This window comes from Dasypus novemcinctus, chromosome X (assembly GCF_030445035.2).
Source record: "Dasypus novemcinctus isolate mDasNov1 chromosome X, mDasNov1.1.hap2, whole genome shotgun sequence".
Lineage (NCBI taxonomy): Eukaryota > Metazoa > Chordata > Mammalia > Cingulata > Dasypodidae > Dasypus > Dasypus novemcinctus.
Window position 1 is genome coordinate 56,314,598 of NC_080704.1, and position 18,663 is coordinate 56,333,260.

An 18,663-nucleotide genomic window follows, 5' to 3' on the forward strand; every position below is an offset into this window, starting at 1 on the left:
AGCTTGACCAGATTCGCACACTTCTCCCGCACCCTAATGTTCCCAAACCTAATGATAACTCTGCTTCGCAACACTCCTAAAACGCTCGAATACCGTAGAGTCCGTTGCATCCTGGGAAATGTAGTCCACAATCGCAATGAACACTTCTGTCCAAGAAGGGAAGAATGGGAGAGTAAATACGTCTTCGCTTTAGCACAAAAGAACAAAGAGCTAGTTCCCATGCCTCGCGAGGTTTCAGCTAACGGAGTGCGCGTTGCATGCTGGGAAACGACAATCGCATGACTAGCCACGTCGGCGCAAGATGACGGGGTTCACGTTGTATTTTCAGTTCGGGTCCAGACTTCACCTGAGCCCCAGCGTCCCACAGTGCCAAGCATGCCACGCCGCTTTAGCCCTTAGGCATGCGCGACAGGCATTGGGGTCAACTAAGGACACAAAGAGGTCCTCTGGTTTCCCACCCTTTGCGCTCTCGCCGAGGCTGGGGCTGCTTGCGGTGCAGCCTCCTTCCTCCCGCTTCTCCCCGCTCGGAAAGCTGAGGTAGGCAGTCACTGAGGCGCGCCTGCGCTGTTCCGCCGGCGCGGGGAGCCGAGGTCCGCCCTTGTCGCTGCCCTGCATAGTCCGGGAAGCTAGCACTGGGTGCGCTCCAGACCCAAGGTGTGTCTACGGAAGGGGACCTCTTTCTGAGTTGGTTCAGGGGTCCGTTCGGGAGGGAGGGGGGTGCAGTGGGGTGGGACGGGAGTCCGGATGTCGGCGGAGCCGCCTTCAGGGGCGTCCTGGTGATCCTGAGGGTGCATGGTCTTTGATGTATCAGAGAGGACTGACGGTGTGGTCAGAGGTTAACGGGAGAGGGTGGGGTGGGCAGCGTGAGGGTTTTGGACGTCTGTGGGGGGTCTTTATCCCGGAATTCCTGGGCGCTAATAGGAATGTGTTAGTCGACAGGATTTGTGGGGGCCGGTGGGATGTGATGATCAAGGGTCTGATGGGGGCGGCGATCAGAGAGGTGAGCGGCTGATGGGGCATGTCATGGTCAAAGGGTTAATGGCGGGCAAGCCTGGCATGATCCCCGACGGATTAACAGGAACAGAGTGAGCAATGAGAAAGTAATAGTAGGTTGTTGGGATGTGATCATCGAGTGATTAGTGGGGTACAGGGGAGCTGATGAGAGTGTGATCATAGGGGAATGGTCAGTGTGTGGTAGCGGAGGGGTTAATGGGGAGTCCACGAGGCATAGTCATTGAATGGTTGATTGCAAGCTGATGGGGCTGTGATCCGAGGGATCGATGGTGGGGACTGATAAATCATAGATAAATCATAGTAATTGAGTGCTTTGTGGGGAGCTAATAGGCATTGATGGGGAATGATAAGGATGTAGTAATAAAAAAAGTTACTCGAGGCTTAATCATTTGAGGGAATGGGATGGGCAGAGAGATTAAGGGAATGGGGAGTGCAATGAGGCAATATTAGCATAATGGGTGAAAGTGACAGATTAATGGGGGACTAATAGAGGCAATGAAGACAGTTGGGGCACATAGTCAGTGAGATGTTAGTGGAGATGAGATGGTCAGAGCAGGGTTGATGATTGGAGTCACAGGGTTTCATGTGTGGCATATGGATAACAGTGGTGTGTGGTGACAGGGACACTAATGGGTCACCTGTGAGGTAAGTGTTAGAGGGACTGTGAGTCCTTTTGTGGGATCTGTGGAGTCAGTGATGAGGAATCTGTGCCATGAGTGACAGAGCTTAAGGGCTGAGAGATGGGGTCTTTCAGGATCTGTGAGGATCTGTGACTAGGCTTCAGTCTTCCCATCGGCTCTCATGTGGGTCAGATGAACCCAGTTTGGTTTGGTTCTCACTGCCCGGCAGAGGAAGGTGGTGGCCTTCCCACCCGGGTACTGACACAGGGTGGTGTCAGCTTTCTGTCAGCAGGTCCCTGAACAGAGTGTTTGAGATGGGTCGGACATCAAAGGACAAACGCGATGTCTACTACCGTTTGGCCAAGGAGAGTGGCTGGCGTGCCCGCAGCGCCTTCAAACTGCTCCAGCTCAATGAGGAATTCCACCTCTTCCAAGGTCTCCACCTGGTGGGCGAGTCATTTGGGGTACAGAAAAGCCAAGGGGAGAGACAAGTGGGCTAGGACTAAAGGGCTCCCTGTGGTAGGTGGGCTGACTTGGAGGGTCACTGGGACAGGGAGGCAGGCGGGAAAATGGGCAGAATCCCTGAGAGGAATTGGGTACGTGGGCAGTGGCTAGATGTGGGTATTCCCCAGGAGAGAGGGGTGAACTCTGCAGGGTCCACAGTTGAAGAGGCAGACACAGCTGACAAGTACACCTTCCTCTCTGTGACCAGGCGTGACACGGGCAGTTGACCTGTGTGCAGCCCCAGGCAGCTGGAGTCAGGTCCTGAGCCAGAAGCTTGGGTAAGTGTGGGGGCCAGAGAGCAGGCTGGGTGGGGTCCCAGGGGGTAAAGATTAGACTGACATGGACTGTATTGTCCACAGGAGCTTGGGTTCTGGCCATGTGGTGGCCGTGGACCTGCAGGCTATGGCTCCACTGCCAGGTGTGTTACAGATCCAGGGGGACATCACCCAGGTGAGTCCATGGCTGGGGTAGTTGGGATGTATCCTGAGCGAAGGCCCCTGGGGACTACAGAACACAGAGGAAGTGGGGGGAGAAGCAGAGACTGAGAAAGACAGTGACAGAGATAAGATACAGTAACTAGATAATGTAACAGGAGAAACAGAGCCAGCCAGCCATCATGGTAGAGACAGCAGAAAATGAAACTGGGCTCAGAGGTGGAGCCCGTTCTTAGATGGGCCAAGCCTGAGAATTTGGCTGCTTCAGGAACAGTGGACCTGGGCCTCAGGCAGGCGGGCTTCAAAGGCAGCAACCAGAGGTACTGGGGCCACTCATTCTCCCCTTCTCCATAGCTGTCCACTGCCCAGGAGATCATCCAGCACTTTGAGGGCTGCCCCGCGGACCTAGTGGTGTGCGATGGGGCTCCTGATGGTAAGCAGCAGGGGCTGGGAGGCCAGGCAGGGGCCCCCCGTGTATGTCCTTCTCTGTATCTCCCACCTCTGTTGACTTCTTTGACCTCTTCAACTTCTTCCTGCATCTTCCCTCAACTCTCAGCCTCTCCCCACATCTGGCAACTTCTCCCACCTCTCTCTGTCTGCTCTTTGCCTCTGTCTTCTTCCTCCCTCTCCCTGCCCCACCTCCCGCTTTCTGTTTTGTGTCTGTTGTCCACCCTTCCCTCTTATCTCTCTCTGCAATGGTCCAATTCCATTTTACTGTTCATGCATTTCCTCATTCATTCAGTCACCCATCTGTTCAGCACACATTTAGTGAACACCTACTATGTCAGGCACTATTCTAGGCATTGGGAAACAATAGTGAAGAAAATACCACTAATCCCTGACCTCATGGAGCTGATGTTCTAGTGCAGGGGTTCTTAACAAGGGGGTCCATGAGCGTGAATTGAAATTTTAAAAAAATTCTTGTGGGACGTGTTGGTGCAGGTGTGATATATTTATTAAATAATACACAGTATAGTGTAAACTTTATAAGGGGTCCGTGGTTTTCACCTGACTGGCAAAGGGATGGAGCAAACAATGTTAAGAACCCCTGCTCTAGTGGGAGTAGATGGAAAAGAAACAAAGTAAATTGAACTGTATGTAACATGTTAAAAGATGATAGTACTTTGGGGAACTCAATGAAGCAGGGAGGGAGGCGGGAGTCCACATTGGAATTTTAAATAAAGTGGAGAGGGAAGGCCTTGCTGAGTTCAGAACAGAGTTCTAAAGGAAGTGAGGGACTGAACCCAGGGTATATCTAGAGGAAGACTAGCCTAGGCACAGGAATAGCCAGCACAAAAGCCCTGAGGTGGAAGTGTGCTTGGCATGTATGAGGAACAACAAGGAACCCAATGTGGTTAGAACAGGGAGGGGGAGAATGATGGGTGATGAGGTCAGAGAGCTGGCCGGCCTGATCCTGTGGGTGCTATGTTGAGGACTTTGGCTCTTTCTCTGAAATGGGAGCTCGGAGAAAAGGGTAAGTAAGGTTCTTTCTCTGAAATGGGAGCTCGGAGAAAAGGGTAAGGTTCTGAGCAGAGAAGGGCCGTGCCTGGCTTGGGTTGTAACAGGATCCCTCTGGCTTCTGTGAGCAGCAGAAGGGGTGAGGGTGGAAGCAGAGAGGGGACCAGTGAGGAGGAGGCTACAGTAAAAGTCCAAGTGAGTGGTGACAGTGGTAGCAGTGGTGGAGATGAGAAGAGAGTGGATTCCGGATATTTCTTAAAAGCAGAGCTGACAGTGTTTGCTCATGACTTGAACACGGGTGTGAGGCAAGAGAGGGGCAGTTCCAGGGTAACAAAAGTTTTTGGCCTTGAACAACTGGAAGGCTCACATGTAGATGGGGAAGGTGGTGGAAGGAGCAGGTTTGGGAAGGAATGTGGGAAGTTTGGTTTTTGGACACATGGAGTCCGCTGTCCAGTTTGAGTCGAGTGCGGGGGAGTAGTCTGGGCTGGAGATGGAAACCTTGGTAATAAGACTTTTGCATGAGTTTGTTTTGAGACTTAAAATGAGCTCCTAAGGATTAGGAGCTCAGAATATGCATCCAGTTGGCAGAGATTTCATTTGCATCCAGAACTTTAACAGCAGGAGAGTCTGGGGAATGTTGTTTTTAGCTTTCTAACCTCTCTGGTGCAAGAGGAAACATAGGACTTGATGCCCGTACTCCCACCCCAATACTGTTCCTCTCTCTGCAGTAACTGGCCTCCATGATGTCGACGAGTACATGCAGGCCCAGCTCCTCCTAGCTGTGAGTAACCCTGGCTGCCCCTGCCCTGGTTTGGCCCCCTCCTGGCTATCTCCATCACAGCCTTAGCGCATCTGTCCTGCCCGCAGGCTCTGAACATTGCTACACACGTTTTGAAGCCTGGGGGTTGCTTCGTGGCCAAGGTGAGTCTTGAGGAGGTTGGGAGAGTACAAAGAGGGGCCCCTGAAGACTTCCCTCACCCTTGCACCTTTGACTCCCTGTCCTGCAGATATTCCGAGGCCGTGACGTGACACTGATCTATAGCCAGCTACGCGTCTTCTTCTCTAATGTGGTCTGTGCCAAGCCCAGAAGCAGCCGAAACTCCAGCATTGGTCAGTGGGGCAGATGGGCCGGGTAGATATATGGGTATCTCGGGGGATTCAGCCCACATGGGCAGAGGTGACAGTCATCCCTTACTCCAGTTTCTATCCACAGAGGCTTTCGCTGTCTGTCAGGGTTATGATCCCCCTGAGGGCTTCGTGCCAGACCTGACCAAACCCCTGCTGGACCACTCTTATGGTGAGAACTGGAGGCTTGGGCCTGTCCCTGGGGAAACTCAGCCCCTTCATGGAATCATATCTCATGAGGGCCCTCAGCTACCTCATGAGATATCCCTGGTGGCGACTCAGCCTTCTTATGGGAATTCTATCTCAGGAGGATCCTTAGCCCCACCCTCTGGAGAAAGTTGTACCCTTTATGGCTATTTTGTCCCAGGAGGCTCTTCAGCCCAGTCCCCTAGTAGTAACTCTTCGACCTGGTAAAGATTCTGTCCCAGGAGGATCCTGAGCCCTGCCCCAGTGGGGCTTCCACCTGCTTAAGGAAATTCTATCCTAGGAATGCTCAGCCACACCCATATGGAGATTTTGTGCCATGAGGGTCTTTTCCCTCACCCCTGGTTGAAAAAGACAACGAGCCTACCCTGTGGAGATGGCATGAGTGAGAAAAGATACAAATAGTATATGATAGAAAGCCAGGTGGAGATAATTGCTGGGAAAGAAAATAGAGCAGGGGGCCCCATGTTTTAGGAGGGTTTTCTAGAAGACCTCCCTGAGGAGGTGATACAAACAAAACAAAGGCCTGCTGGTACAGCAGTGTGAGAGCAGCTGGTGGCTATTTGGGGAGAACTGGTCAGGGATCCTCTTGGAAGAAGGTGATTGCCAAGCTGTGCCCTGAGTCATGACTGGTCTCAGGCATCCCAGCCCCACCCTCAGTATTCTGTCTCCCTGCTCCTCAGACCCAGATTTCAACCAGCTGGATGGTCCTACCCGCATCATTGTGCCATTTGTGACCTGTGGGGACCTGAGCTCCTACGATTCAGACCGCAGTTACCCACTTGACGTGCGTGCCCCAGCAACAGTGGGCAGGGTGGTGGGAAGAGAGCCTGTCCCAGGTTCCCAGGTCTTCACCATCCCATCTCACATGTCCCCGCAGCTAGAAGACGGCTCTGAGTACAAGTACACTCCACCCACGCAGCCCCCCATCTCTCCGCCGTACCAGGAGGCCTGCACACTGAAGAAGAAGGGGCGGCTGGCCAAGGAGATCCGTCCTCAGGACTGCCCCATCACCATCATGAACGCATTGCCCCAGCCCATGGACATCCCACAGTGCCGCGCTCTAATGACCTCTGAGGTCTGGAAACTTATGGCCAGGGTCCTCAGTGCCCTCTCTCTGAGCCCACAGTGACCCCCTCCTGGTGTACCTCTTTTCTTGTTTTGTTTTTTTGTTTTTTTGTTTTTTTTTTTAATTTATTTTTGTTCTCATACCTCTTTCTTCTCTCAGCTCATATGCTTTCTGGGGCATATTGAATGGAAAAGCTTAGCCAAGTATCACTTTTGTTTTTCTTTGATAGGTTGAAGACAATGATATGAATTGTTCACTTTAACACATTAAGGTAAGTTTGCATTTTATCTAAGAGCTTGCAGTATATCACCTGTTAAGATTCACTCAACAAACTTATTAAGTACCTATTGTTGCATGCCTGGAACTGCTTTAAGCATTTTATATGTAACATGTTCAGGCATTCAGTAAACATTTTTAATGGACACATATTGCATATTAGACATTGTCCTACATTTGGAGAAATAGCAGGGAACAAAGCAGACAAATATTCTGACCCTCATGAAGGTTTGGGAAAGAGATAATAAACAATAAAACAAGGGAAGCAGATGTGGCTCAAGCGATTGGGCTTCCACCTACCACATGAGAGGTCCTGGGTTCAGTTCCCTGTGCCTCCTGGAGAAGGTGAGCTGGTATGACAGGCAGGCAGGCATGGCAAGATGATACAACAAAAGAGAAACAAAGTAGAAAGACTGAGAGAAACAGCAAACCAGGGAGCTAAGGTGGCTCAGGTGACTGAGCACCACTCTTCCACATAGGAGGTCCTGGGTTCATGGTGTCTGTAAAGAGAAGACAAGCAGACACAGCACACCACAAATGAGCACAGAGAGCAGACAGCAACCACAAACAATGGGGGGGGCGGTAAATAAATTAGATCTTTTAAAAAATTTAAATAAAACAATAAAATAGTCTCCATGTGAATGCAAGTTTCCACACAATCTATATATATGAGAGGGCATATGTTTGCATTCCACACCTCCAGGTGGCTCCCTCATCTTTCTGCTCATTGCTCATTGTGTTCACTTATTGTCTGCTCGTCTTCTTTAGGAAGCACCAGGAACTGAAGTGGGGAACTTCCATGTGGGAGGCAGGTGCCCAACTGCTTGAGCCACATCCACTCCCTGCTTATTGCATCAGCTTGTTGTGTCAGCTCATCTTTAGGAGGCACTGGGAACCAAACCTGGGACCTCCCTTGTGGGGGGAGGCAGGCACCTAACTGCTTGAGCCACATCTGCTTCCCTGTGCTTGCATTTCACTACATATTTATATAAAGCATTTTGCTATGTGTGTGTGAGAGAGAGAGAGATGTAAGGTAAAGTGGAATATGAAAAATAACAAAACAGTGTAAAAAGAATCGGGAATACTAAGGTTGGCAGTTTGCAGTTTTTAAAAGCGTGGTCATAGAACTCTTCATTGAGGAAGTAGCATTTGAACAAAGACCTGAAGATGGTGGAATGAGTCCCTGTGTTTACCTAGGGGAAGAGTGTTCCAGGTAGAGAAAGAGCAAGCACAAAAGCCGTGAGGTGGAACTGTGCCTGGGGTGTGTTTTAAGGAACAGCGAGAGGGCCAGTTTGCCTGTATAGTAGAGTGGGCTAAATCCGTCAGTACTGGAGAGATTCTTATCCTCAGGATGTAATGGTAGAGGATGTCCTTTTCTGACAGCAGTTTAGCAGGTTATTCGGACTAAGCCTTCCATTAAAAAAAAAAGGAAAAAAAGACATCTTTGAAAAAGTGAAATGGAAAATCAGTGGGAGAAGATATTTTCAATCCCTATGTATAGTATCCTTAATTGAAAAAGCTTCTACAAATCAAAAAGAGAAGAAATAAGAATGGTCCATATACATATGAAAAAAGTGCTCATCGGCAATGCAAGCTAAAACTAAAACGATTGACAATACTAAATATTTGGACGAATATGTGATGGTTGGAACCCTCATACAGTGCTGATGGGAGTGTAAAAATGATACATCGCTGTGGAAAACTTAGGCATGATCTATTAAAGCTGTCTATAGGGAAGGCAGGGGAGAAAATAGGTATAATTTGGGGGCGTTTTCGGGACTTGGGAATTGTCCTGAATGACATTGCAATGACAGATAGAGGCCATTATATATTTTGTAATAATTTACAAAAGTGTGCAGTAGAGAGTGTAAACTACAGTGTAAACTGTAATCCATGCTTAGGGGCAGTGCTCCAAACTGTGTTCATTAATTGTAACAAATGTATCACACTAATGAAGGATGTTGTTAATGTGGGAGGGCTAGGGAACCGGGCATATGGGAATCCCCTATATTTTTTATGTAACATTTATGTAATCTAAGTATCTTTTTTTAAAAAAAGTATATTAAAAAAACTAATCAAGATAATGTTTTCACAGTTCACTCTGTGAGCCCTGTGTTTTAACATTGATTGTGAGTCAGTATCAGTAATTAGCACTGAATAAAGCATGTATTTTCCTTAGTTTTCAAAACTAATCAAGATAGTGTTTTCCCAGTTCACTAAGGGAGTTCCGTTTTAACATTGATTGTAGGTCAATTTAAGTACGCAGCACTGAATAAAGCATGTATTCTATTTAGTTTTCAAAACTATAAATAAAGCTGTGTATATGCCATTTCCGCTCCTAAAAAACGAATGGAATGTTCATAGCATCACTATTTGTAGTACCCCTAAAACCAGAAACAACCCAAACATCTACCAACTGTACATTGGGTAATTAAATCACAGTATATTCACAGTGGAGAGCTACACCCCAATGACAGCAAGCATCCTACAATTATACAATATAACAGATGTATTGTTTACCTTATAGTTATTCATTAAACTGGACAAATCTGTTTTATGCATTTTTATGTAAGCTATAGTTCACAATAAAAGGGAAAACCTTCACAAAAATGTTATTTAGTGAATGGTGATTATAGTAGAAGAAAGTGGGGAAATAGGTTTTTGTGTAAAATTTTCTTCTTTTTCTTTGGCCTTCAGTTTTCTGGCAAGCTGGTACAACTCAGAGGCCATCGGGAAAGCTGGAACTTGAGTTGATGAACTTGTTTTCAGGTATCATCATTTTATCCACATGGCCCAAACATCCAAGCCCCAAGTGAGAATCTACTACAACCACCATGAAAACAACAAGGAAAGAAACATTGCAAGAATGTCCATCTGCACTGCAGTGGAAATTCTAGAACAAGGTCTGGCCTCTTCTCTAAGTAAACCTTTCCAGGGGTGTCCTGAATTTACCTCTCAGGCAGGGGTTCATAACCTGGATAGAAGGCAGGAGTATCTGTGAACTTAATGGAGGAAAATGTTGCATCTTTATTTTCATTAATATAACTGAAATTTAGCTTTACTCCCTATTATGAATGCTGGCAATGAATCACAACAGTAAAAGCAATACGTATGACTTTCTCACCAATACAAATTACAGTTATTTTTTATGTTACATTACAGTTTTTACAAGTATCTTGAAATAATGTTCACAGCTACCACTTTGAATCATAGATCTTGCAATTTGATGTACTAATTTAAAAAGTACTTGTATTACTGTATCCCAATTTTCATTTTAATATATATGTGTATTTCAATTTAATTGGTTTCCATTGTAATCGTGTGTGTGTGCACATGGACACACACATGTGCACACTTTTAGAAATATCCCGTGAAAGGGTCCTCCACAGATTTCACCAGATGCCAAAAGGTTTGCCAGTACAAATTTTTTAGGTTAAACTCCTCTATTTTAGACATATCAGCAAGTCTGCCTTGGCTGTAGTCCTGAATGTCTACGATTTAGCAAACAGGAGCTAACAAACTCACCAGCTACAAGGACAACAGTTTTCTGCAGCTTAATCCTCTATCTTTAGAATTTCACGTTCTCTGACCCAAGGAATATCCACACCCTGGTCTTTGTGACCCCAGGATTATCCATATCCTAAACAGTGTGACCATAGAGGTGCCCTTGCCCCAATCTAGTGACCTTAGGAGTAGCCACACCCTAGTCTCTGTGACCCCAGATGTTTCCATACCTACTTACTGCACACATGTGGCCCGATGAGTGACCACACCCCATTCTGTGACCCCAGATGTATCCACACTTACGTATCTGTGACAGAAGCAGTGTCCAGTCCCCAGTCGGATTCAAGTGGTATTTATTTTATTTTATGATTTTTTTTTTTTTTTTTTAGTTCTTTCCTCTTCCCACCCCCAATTGTCTGCTCTCTGTCCATTCGCTGTGTGTTCTGTGTCCACTTGGATTCTTGTCAGCAACACCGGGAATCTCTTTCTTTTTGTTGCATCATCTTGTTGCGCCAGCTCTCTGTGTGGCCCCATTCCTGGGCAGGCTGTACTTTTGTCGCTTGGGGCAGCTCTTCTTACGGGGTGCACTCCTTGTGCATGGGGACACCCCTTTATGGCATGGCACTCCTTGTGCGCATTAGCGCTGTGTGTGGGCCAGCTTCGCCACATGGGTCAGGAGGCCCTGGATTTGAGCCTTGGACCTCCCATGTGGTAAGCAGATGCTCTATTCATTGAGCCAAGTTTGCTTCCCTCAAGTGGTATTTAAACTCCAGAGTATTGGTCACGATGATTCTACACTGCAGTCTCTGACTTATAAGAATCACTGTACCATATTCAGTGTGACACCAGAAAAGGCCACACCCTAGACTAGGGGCTAAGGAGTATGTATACCATGTCTATAACCCCAGGAAGCTCTGCACTACAGTGCTTTGAACCCAGGAGTCTTCTAACCCAAGTAAGCATGGCCACCAGGGGATCTATGCCACAGTCAGTGTGACTGCAGGAGGGTCCCTACTGCCTTCTGAAGACAGGAAAGGCCAGTCCCCAGGAGTATATACACCCATTACAGTGCAAGTTCAAGAGTATCCCACTGGACCCCAGGGATGTGCAGATCCTGGCCTCTATGACCAATGGGGTGCCCACACCCTAGTTTGTTTAACCCCAGAAGTGGACTCATCAAAGTCTGTGTGACCACAGAGCATTCATGCCCCATTCTGTGTGACCCTGGGAGTATGAACCTACCTATCTTGACCCCAGCAGTGTATGCTGCTGTGTGAACCTACTTGTGTCACCCCCAGTCTTGGGACTCCAGAAGCTTACATATCCAAGTCTCTGGTGGAAGCCATGTTGTACCCCCCAGTCTGTGTGACCTCGCTGTTGATAGCCATAGGTGTGTTCCCATCCCAGTGTCTATGACCTCACATGCCAGTCTGTCACACCAGGAGTGTCCACACCCCACACCGTGCATCCCCAGTGGAGTACACACCCCAGACTGCTTGACCCTAAGAAGGTCTACACCAGTCAGTGAACCCAGGAGGGTCCTCTTCCCAGTCAGCATGCACCCAGGCAGGGTCTGCCTGGGGGGAAGAGCATTCCAGGCACAGGGAACGGCCAGTGTGGAACCCCTGAGGTGGGAGTGCGCTTGACGTGTCCGAACAGGGAGGAGGAGGAGGTCACTGCGGCTGAAGCAGAGAGAGCTAGGGGATAGTGGTTGGAGGTGAGGTCAGACAGGTAGTGGGGACCAGATCCTATAGGGCCTCATGGGCTCTGAGATGGGAGCTCAGAAAACCAGGAGAGGGTTCTGAGTGGAGGGCCATGCAACTTGGGTTGTCACAGGATCCCATTGGCTGCATGGTGAAAACAGACTGAAGTTCATGAATGGTCAGGGATTAGGCTGACCTGTGGAGGGCAGGAATCCCAGCCCAGCACAATAGGGCCAGCAGTGTAGGCCCTCAACTGACTTCCCTAAGGGACTGTCTGGGGCAGATGGTGGGGTTCTGGCCCTCCTCCTGTCCCCCCAGAAACACATGGGGAATCAAGGTGACATCACCTCAGGACCTCAGGCCAGCCCTGCTTTTCTCTGGGCACCAGTTTTCCCTGCTCATCAGATGAGTATAATCCCTGCCCTGCCAACCCCTCAAGCCTTCTCTCCTCACTCCATTCTCCAACCACACCAGCCCCATTGATGTTCCTCAAACACACCAAGCATTACCCCACCTCAGGGCCTTTGCACCTACTTGGACACTCCTCCCAAGAAATGTGCATAGGTCATATTTACATGGCTACCCCCTTCATTTTCTTCTTTTCGCTGCTTAAAGAGGAACTCCTCAAGAAGCCTTTCCTGACACCTCTATCCCAAATAACACCCTATCACGCACTATCCCTGTGTCCTGCTTTGCTTTCCTTCATAGCACTCAGCATTTCCTGGTAGTACCTTATTTGTTGGACCAGGGACTGGAGTGGGGGTGGGGGGACACAAGTCACACCTCAACTTTTTTTTTAAGATTTATTTTGTTTATCCACCCCCCCACCCCCCACCAATTGTTTGTGCTTGCTGTTTCCTCTCTGTGTTCATTTGTTGTGCACTCTCTGTATCTGTTTGTCTTCTCTAGGAGGCACCAGGAACCAAACCTGGGGCCTGCCATGTGGGAAAGAGTCACTCAATTGCTTGAGCCACCTCTGCTCCCTGCTTTGTTGTGTCTCTCATTGTGTTTCCTCCTGTGTCTCCTTGTTGCATCAGCTCGCCGCGCCAGCTAACTGTCTGGCTCGTCTTCTCTAGAAGGCACCGGAAACCGAACCCAGTACCTCCCATGTGGTAGGCAGACACCCAAATGCTTGAACCACATCTGCTTCCCTCAACTGGAATTTTGAAGAGACTTGAGCAAAGGAACCATTTAGAGGGATACAGGGAGGATTCAGTAAACCAAAAAAAGGATACTCAGGTACTGGCAACAGTTGGGAGCTGTTATTGCTGCCTGAAGGGGCAAGGAAGGGACCAATATTCCCAGAATCCAGAGGAAGCTGAGCCCACCCACTTCCAGAACCACACACTGAAGCAGCGAGGGAGTGAGCTATGAATGGATACTCATTGACCAAACCCAACTGAAAGCCAGAGTGGGACAGGGTCCAGGTGATGTCCACAGCATCAACCTCTTGGGACCCAGAAGAGGGCAGGGCAGGGCAGGGAAGAGGCAGATAGAATTGGGGGGAACAGAAAAAAGCTAACACGTTTGTTTGGTATTTTTCCATTGTCTGTCTAGCAATATTGAGCATTTGAGGTCTCTGAACACAGGGATTTTTGTCTGCTGTGTTCCTTTCTGTTTCTAGTGCATGGTGCAGTGCCCAGCACATGGTTGGTTCTTCATAAACATTTGTTGGGAGAATAAATGAGCCAAATAATAAGGTAGAAATGCAAAAATGAAAGGCCATGCCACAGGCTGGGGAAAGAAAATATTTGTAAACCACATTGTCTGGTAAAGGACCAGTATTCAGAACATATATTTCAATAATAAGAAAACCAGCAACACAATTAACAAGTGGACAAAAGATTTGTACACTTCATCAAGGAAGAAACAGGTGGCAGACAAGCACCTGAAAAGATGCCCAACATCATTAGTCATTAGGGAAATGCAAATTAAAACCACAATGAGATATCATTTCATACCTATTAGAATGACTAAAATTTGAAAAGACCGGATATATCAAGTATTGGCAAGGATGTGGAGGAACTGAAACTCTCAGAAACTGCTGATAGAAATGCTAACGGGACAGTCACTTTGGAAAACAGTTGGTCATTTCCCATAAAGTTAAACATACATTTATCACATGACCCAGCAATTGCACTTGTAGGTATCTAATCAAGGGAAATGAAAATATGTTTGCACAAAAACCTGTATGCAAATCTTTGTAGCAGCTTTATTCGTAATCCCCCTGTATTAGCCAAAGGGGCGCTGATGCAAAATACCAGAAATTGGTGGGTTTTTATACAGGGTATTTATTTGGGTTAGGAGCTTACAGATACCAAACCATGATGCATAAGTTACTTCCCTCACCAAGTCCACTTCCAAGTGACTTTGAGCAAGATGGCTGCTGACGTCTGCCAGGGTTCAGGCTTCCAGAGTTCCTCTCTTCCCAGGTCCTGCTTCACTCTGGGCTCAGGTCCTCTGTTTTCTCCACAAGGTCAGCTGAAGACTATGAGGCTCTCTAGGCTTTGCCTCTCTCCACAAGGTCAGGCAAATGGTGCTGTCTTTCTCCCCGGGCTTCTGCCGTGTCTGAGGAGCCATTTCTGTTCCTCTGTGTTCTTCTCAGTCAGGTCCTCTCTTCCTGGGGCTTGCTTCTCTTTCCTTTGTGCTTACTTCCCGGGTGTAGCAGTTTGATATTATTGATGAATTTAAAAAAAAATTGGATTATGTTTGTAAACTGGTGTTGCATTCAGCTTACAATAGGTTGGCTCAAAGGGAAGGCAATGCAGAAATAAAGGAAGAGACACAAGAGGGGAGACAAACCTGGGACCAGGGGACCCACAGCTTCTGAACTGAGAGCCTCAACCCTAGTTTTCCCATCACATTTATTGGGAAACTACCAAGCAGCTGTTTGCTATCTGAACTGCAACATCATTTACAATAACAGGGAACAACTGCAACATCTAACAACTGCTACATTTAACAGGTGTAACATTTACAATAACAAACAGGTAAGTCAATTTCCCACAACAAACTGGTCTTTTCCTCTGGGTATATGAAATTATATTAGATTTTCATATAAGTAATCAAGTAAACCTCTTGGGTCTGTAGAGTGTTGAGTCCCCACCCCTTGGTTGGTGGGGGCTCACAGATAAAAGGCACAGCAAAGGACAGAGTTGGAGGGTTTTTGATGTTGGAGTTTCATGCTGAAGCCTTAAGCTGGAGCCCCGGGAAATAAGCTCACAGAGGAAAGAGAAGAAAGCCCCAGGAAGAGAGGAACCCTGAGCCCAGGAGGAAGCAAGCCCTGGGAAGAAAGGAACCCTGAACCTAGAGAGAAGCAAGACCTTGGAAGGAAGGAACCCAGGAAGCCTGAACCCTCGCGGATATCGACAGCCATCTTGTTCTAACACATGAAAATAGACTTTGGTGAGGGAAGTAACTTACGATGTACGGCCTAGTATCTGTAAGCTCCTACCCCAAATAAATACTCTTTATAACAGTCAGCAGATTTCTGGTATTTTGCATCAGCACCCCTTTGGCTGGCTAATAAACCAGGACTCCAGCTCAAGATTCCAGCATCAAACTCCAAATCAAAACTCCAACATCAAAATCTCCAACTCTGTCCTTTCCCATGTCTTTTATCTGTCCCTTGGTGGGTGGGGACTCAACACCCTACTGACATGGCCCAATCAGGGCCCAAATCATAATTTAATCATGCCAGATACAGACCAGTTTACAGACATAATTCAATATCTATTTTTGGAATTCATAACTATATCAAACTGCTACACCCCCCAAACTGGAAACAACTCAAATGTCTTTCAACTGGTGAAAGAGAGAACAAGCCAGTATATCCTTACTTATTACTCAGCCATTAAAAGGAACAAACTACTGATATATACAGCAACATGAATGAATCTCAAATGCACTATGTTAATTGAAAGAATCCAGAATAAAAAGGCTGCCTGCTGTAGGATTCCAGTTACATGACATTATGGAAAAAGTAAAACTGGGAATAGCAAACAGATCAGTGGTCGCCAGTGACTACAAAGTGGCCACCCAAAGGAATATTTTGAGGTAAGAGAACAGTTCTGTGTCTTAATGATGGTGGTGTTTTATCCAACTGTTTTTGTCAGTAACTCAGAACTATAAAAAGGTTGAATTTTACTGTACATTAATTATACCACCAAAACGATTTTTTTAAAAAAGTGCAATGATGGCAATAACAAGTGTCTTATCAACATAAATGGATAAACCAAATATGGTACATACATACAATGGAATATTCTTCAGTCATAAAAAGGAATAAAGTTCTGATGTATGCGACGACATGGGTGAACCTTGAAGACGTCATGTTGCGTGAGATAAGCCAGACACAAAGGAACAGCTATTGTATGATTCCATTAACGTGAAATAATAAGCAAACCCACAGAGACAAAGTAAATTAGAGGTTACTCAGGGCAGGAGGGAGGGGGATTGGGGAGTTGTTGCTTAATGAGCAGAGTTTCTTTTTTGGGGTCATGAAAACTTTTGGGAAGTAGATAGGGTTGCATAACATTGAGAATACACTTAACACCACTGAATGGTACACTTGAAAATGGTTAAAATGGGAAATCTTGCATATTATATATGTTACAGGAATTTTAAAAAAACATTTGAATGTGAAGCACTTTGTAAGCAATAAATAATGATGTGTCTACACGGAGGGAGAGTTGTTACGCTAGTGCTTGCTATTCCTCTGCATGTGCTTTTTGCACGGGCACAACTCAGGAACACATCCTGAGAAGAAGGGTGAGTCTGGGCAGTGAGCATCCTGCAGCTACTCCTGGAAGCATTCTGTTGCCTTTCAGTTTCAGAGCTGATTTAAGGAGACTCATCTTGATCCTGCGTGAGGGGAGCCAGTGTTGAGAGATAGGAAGGAAAATTCAGGCACAGCCTCCTTGTCTACTTGGAGGGGGCTCTGGAGCCCAGCAAGGGGACAATTGGCCCAGTGGAACCCAGACACAAAATCTGTAGCACTCCCTCAGCTTCTGAGAGCTGTGTCCTTAGAACACCCTCCGCCATTACAAGATGAGTAATAATTGTTTGGGGCACTTTCAGAACTACCCCACCTCTCTCTAAAGCCCCACCCAAATGGTTCAGGCCAGATTGTTCCTGGCATAGAACACATAGGCAGTTTTTAGAGCCACGATGCCTCGGTTCAGGAAGTTGGCTGTTATGGTGTAATTTCAGGCCTGGTAGCAAGCCCAGAACAAGGAACAAATGCCTGAGCCTTGGTAGATGACACGGGGGCTGGAGAAAGCTGGAATGACTCATGGGTCACAGCCTGCTCCTCCCAAGAATGTTCTGGCAGATTCAGTAGCTGGGAAAGATTGCCAGCCAGGCAGGGTTGGGGGTGGTGGTAGAAGGAGGTGAAAGCAACAGGGGGGGCCCTCAGCCCAGAGGGTCATTCCACATCCAGCCAGGGCCAGGGTGTGCCACAGGCCTCCTCCCATTCCACACCCCATGCAAAGCACAGTCCCCAGAACAGCCTGAGGCTGGAAGGGGAGGTCCCTCTGCCCTCTCTAGATTTGCTCTACATCTGGGCCAGACTTAAAATTCAGAGAGTAGCAGCCAGCCTTTCCCCAACTAGGGCCAAGAGGAAGATTGGGGTCCCTGTGCCTCTCTTGACACGCCTGAGTGGGGCCGTGAGGGAGCAGAGCTAACTGTGGAGGTGCCCCCTCCCAGCCCAGGGTGGCATCCCTGCCAGGCCCAGCCTCTGCCAAGCTGACAGGCCAACTGGCTCCCCCAAGTCTTGTCCCTGGGAGCAGAGCATGAGGACTCAGAGGAGAGCAAGAAATAGGAGGGCCCCCCGCACTGCCCTGGGCTGCTCTCTCGGGCCACGTGCTTCTCTGGGCCTGTGCCGCCAACAGGGAGGCCATTTGACAGTGGAGACTATGGAAAGCCAGGAAGGGGCTGCAGTTGGCGCTAGTTCCCCATGGCTCCTGGAACCCTGAGTATCTTCTTGGGCTTAAACTGCCTATTCCAGGGACCCGTGGACCTGTGTGTGTAACCACATTCTGCATCCAAACTGGCAAAACAGGAAGGCACACACATGTAACACAGCTGCACCCTCAGGAGGCTCTCCTCCCGAATACGTTTTAGGAGCCCCAACTGACAGGGGAGACTCCTTTTCCTTTAGTCCTCGTTTTAAGTCCCTGGGACCTGGCTTGGGTCCCATACCCACTCCTGAACCAATCCTTGTAATCAGGGTGATGGCTTGCTCCGATTGGCTGGGCTAGTCATGGGATCCATTCCTGTTTAGCCACACAAGAACCACCGGTACTGAGGTGGGCTGGGGTGGAGTATGTTGTCAAAAGAAAATGGAGGGTGGGAGCAGGTGTATCTCCGTGATTGAGAGTCTGCTTCCCATGTATGTATGAGGTCCCAGGTTCAATCCCTGGTACCTCCAAAAAAGAAAAAAACAGTGGGTGGTGTTTAATGGAAGAGGGCATGGGTGCTGAGTTGACAAAAGGAATGCGAGGACTATTTCAGTGGACCACTGCTGAATCCTGAAGTAAAATCCTTGGGAGCTTTAGTCTCTCTCAGTCTATCATTTGGCAGGCCTTAAGTTTATGCCTTAAAGTTACCCTGTCTTTCTCATCTGCCTCCCATGACATATTAAAAGTTAATTTGGGGTAGAAGTTAAAGAATACTTTTTTTTAAAAGTAAAAATAAATATTTTTTTAAAAAACAAGAAAATTTAGAAAGCCAAAAAAATTTTAAAACTCAAA

The 18,663-nt window shown here is 47.6% G+C and overlaps 1 protein-coding gene across 2 annotated transcripts; it reads left to right on the forward strand.

The window, feature by feature from the left end:
• The first annotated feature begins 288 nt into the window (after positions 1 to 288).
• Positions 289 to 10,005, forward strand: FTSJ1 (FtsJ RNA 2'-O-methyltransferase 1). Of its 2 annotated transcripts, none has more exons than XM_058292320.2 (13): positions 289 to 537; positions 1,913 to 2,069; positions 2,347 to 2,416; positions 2,498 to 2,588; positions 2,927 to 3,005; positions 4,759 to 4,811; positions 4,898 to 4,951; positions 5,038 to 5,140; positions 5,244 to 5,327; positions 6,043 to 6,146; positions 6,240 to 6,437; positions 6,658 to 6,699; positions 9,402 to 10,005. In XM_058292320.2, exons 2-12 carry the CDS (start codon positions 1,949 to 1,951, stop codon positions 6,688 to 6,690), a joined length of 990 nt encoding a protein of 329 aa, XP_058148303.1. In that variant the 5' UTR covers positions 289 to 537; positions 1,913 to 1,948; the 3' UTR covers positions 6,691 to 6,699; positions 9,402 to 10,005. The 2 variants fall into 2 exon arrangements, with proteins under 2 accessions (XP_058148303.1, XP_058148302.1); XM_058292319.2 differs by having other exon boundaries at positions 291 to 654.
• The last annotated feature ends 8,658 nt before the right edge of the window (positions 10,006 to 18,663 follow it).

Coding starts and splice junctions, on each gene's coding strand:
- FTSJ1 (XM_058292320.2), top strand. CDS start 1,949: ATGGGTCGGACATCAAAGGACAAACGCGATGTCTACTACCGTTTGGCC. Junction 4,812..4,897: donor AGGCCCAGCTCCTCCTAGCT/GTGAGTAACCCT, acceptor TCCTGCCCGCAG/GCTCTGAACATTGCTACACA. Junction 6,147..6,239: donor ACCGCAGTTACCCACTTGAC/GTGCGTGCCCCA, acceptor ATGTCCCCGCAG/CTAGAAGACGGCTCTGAGTA.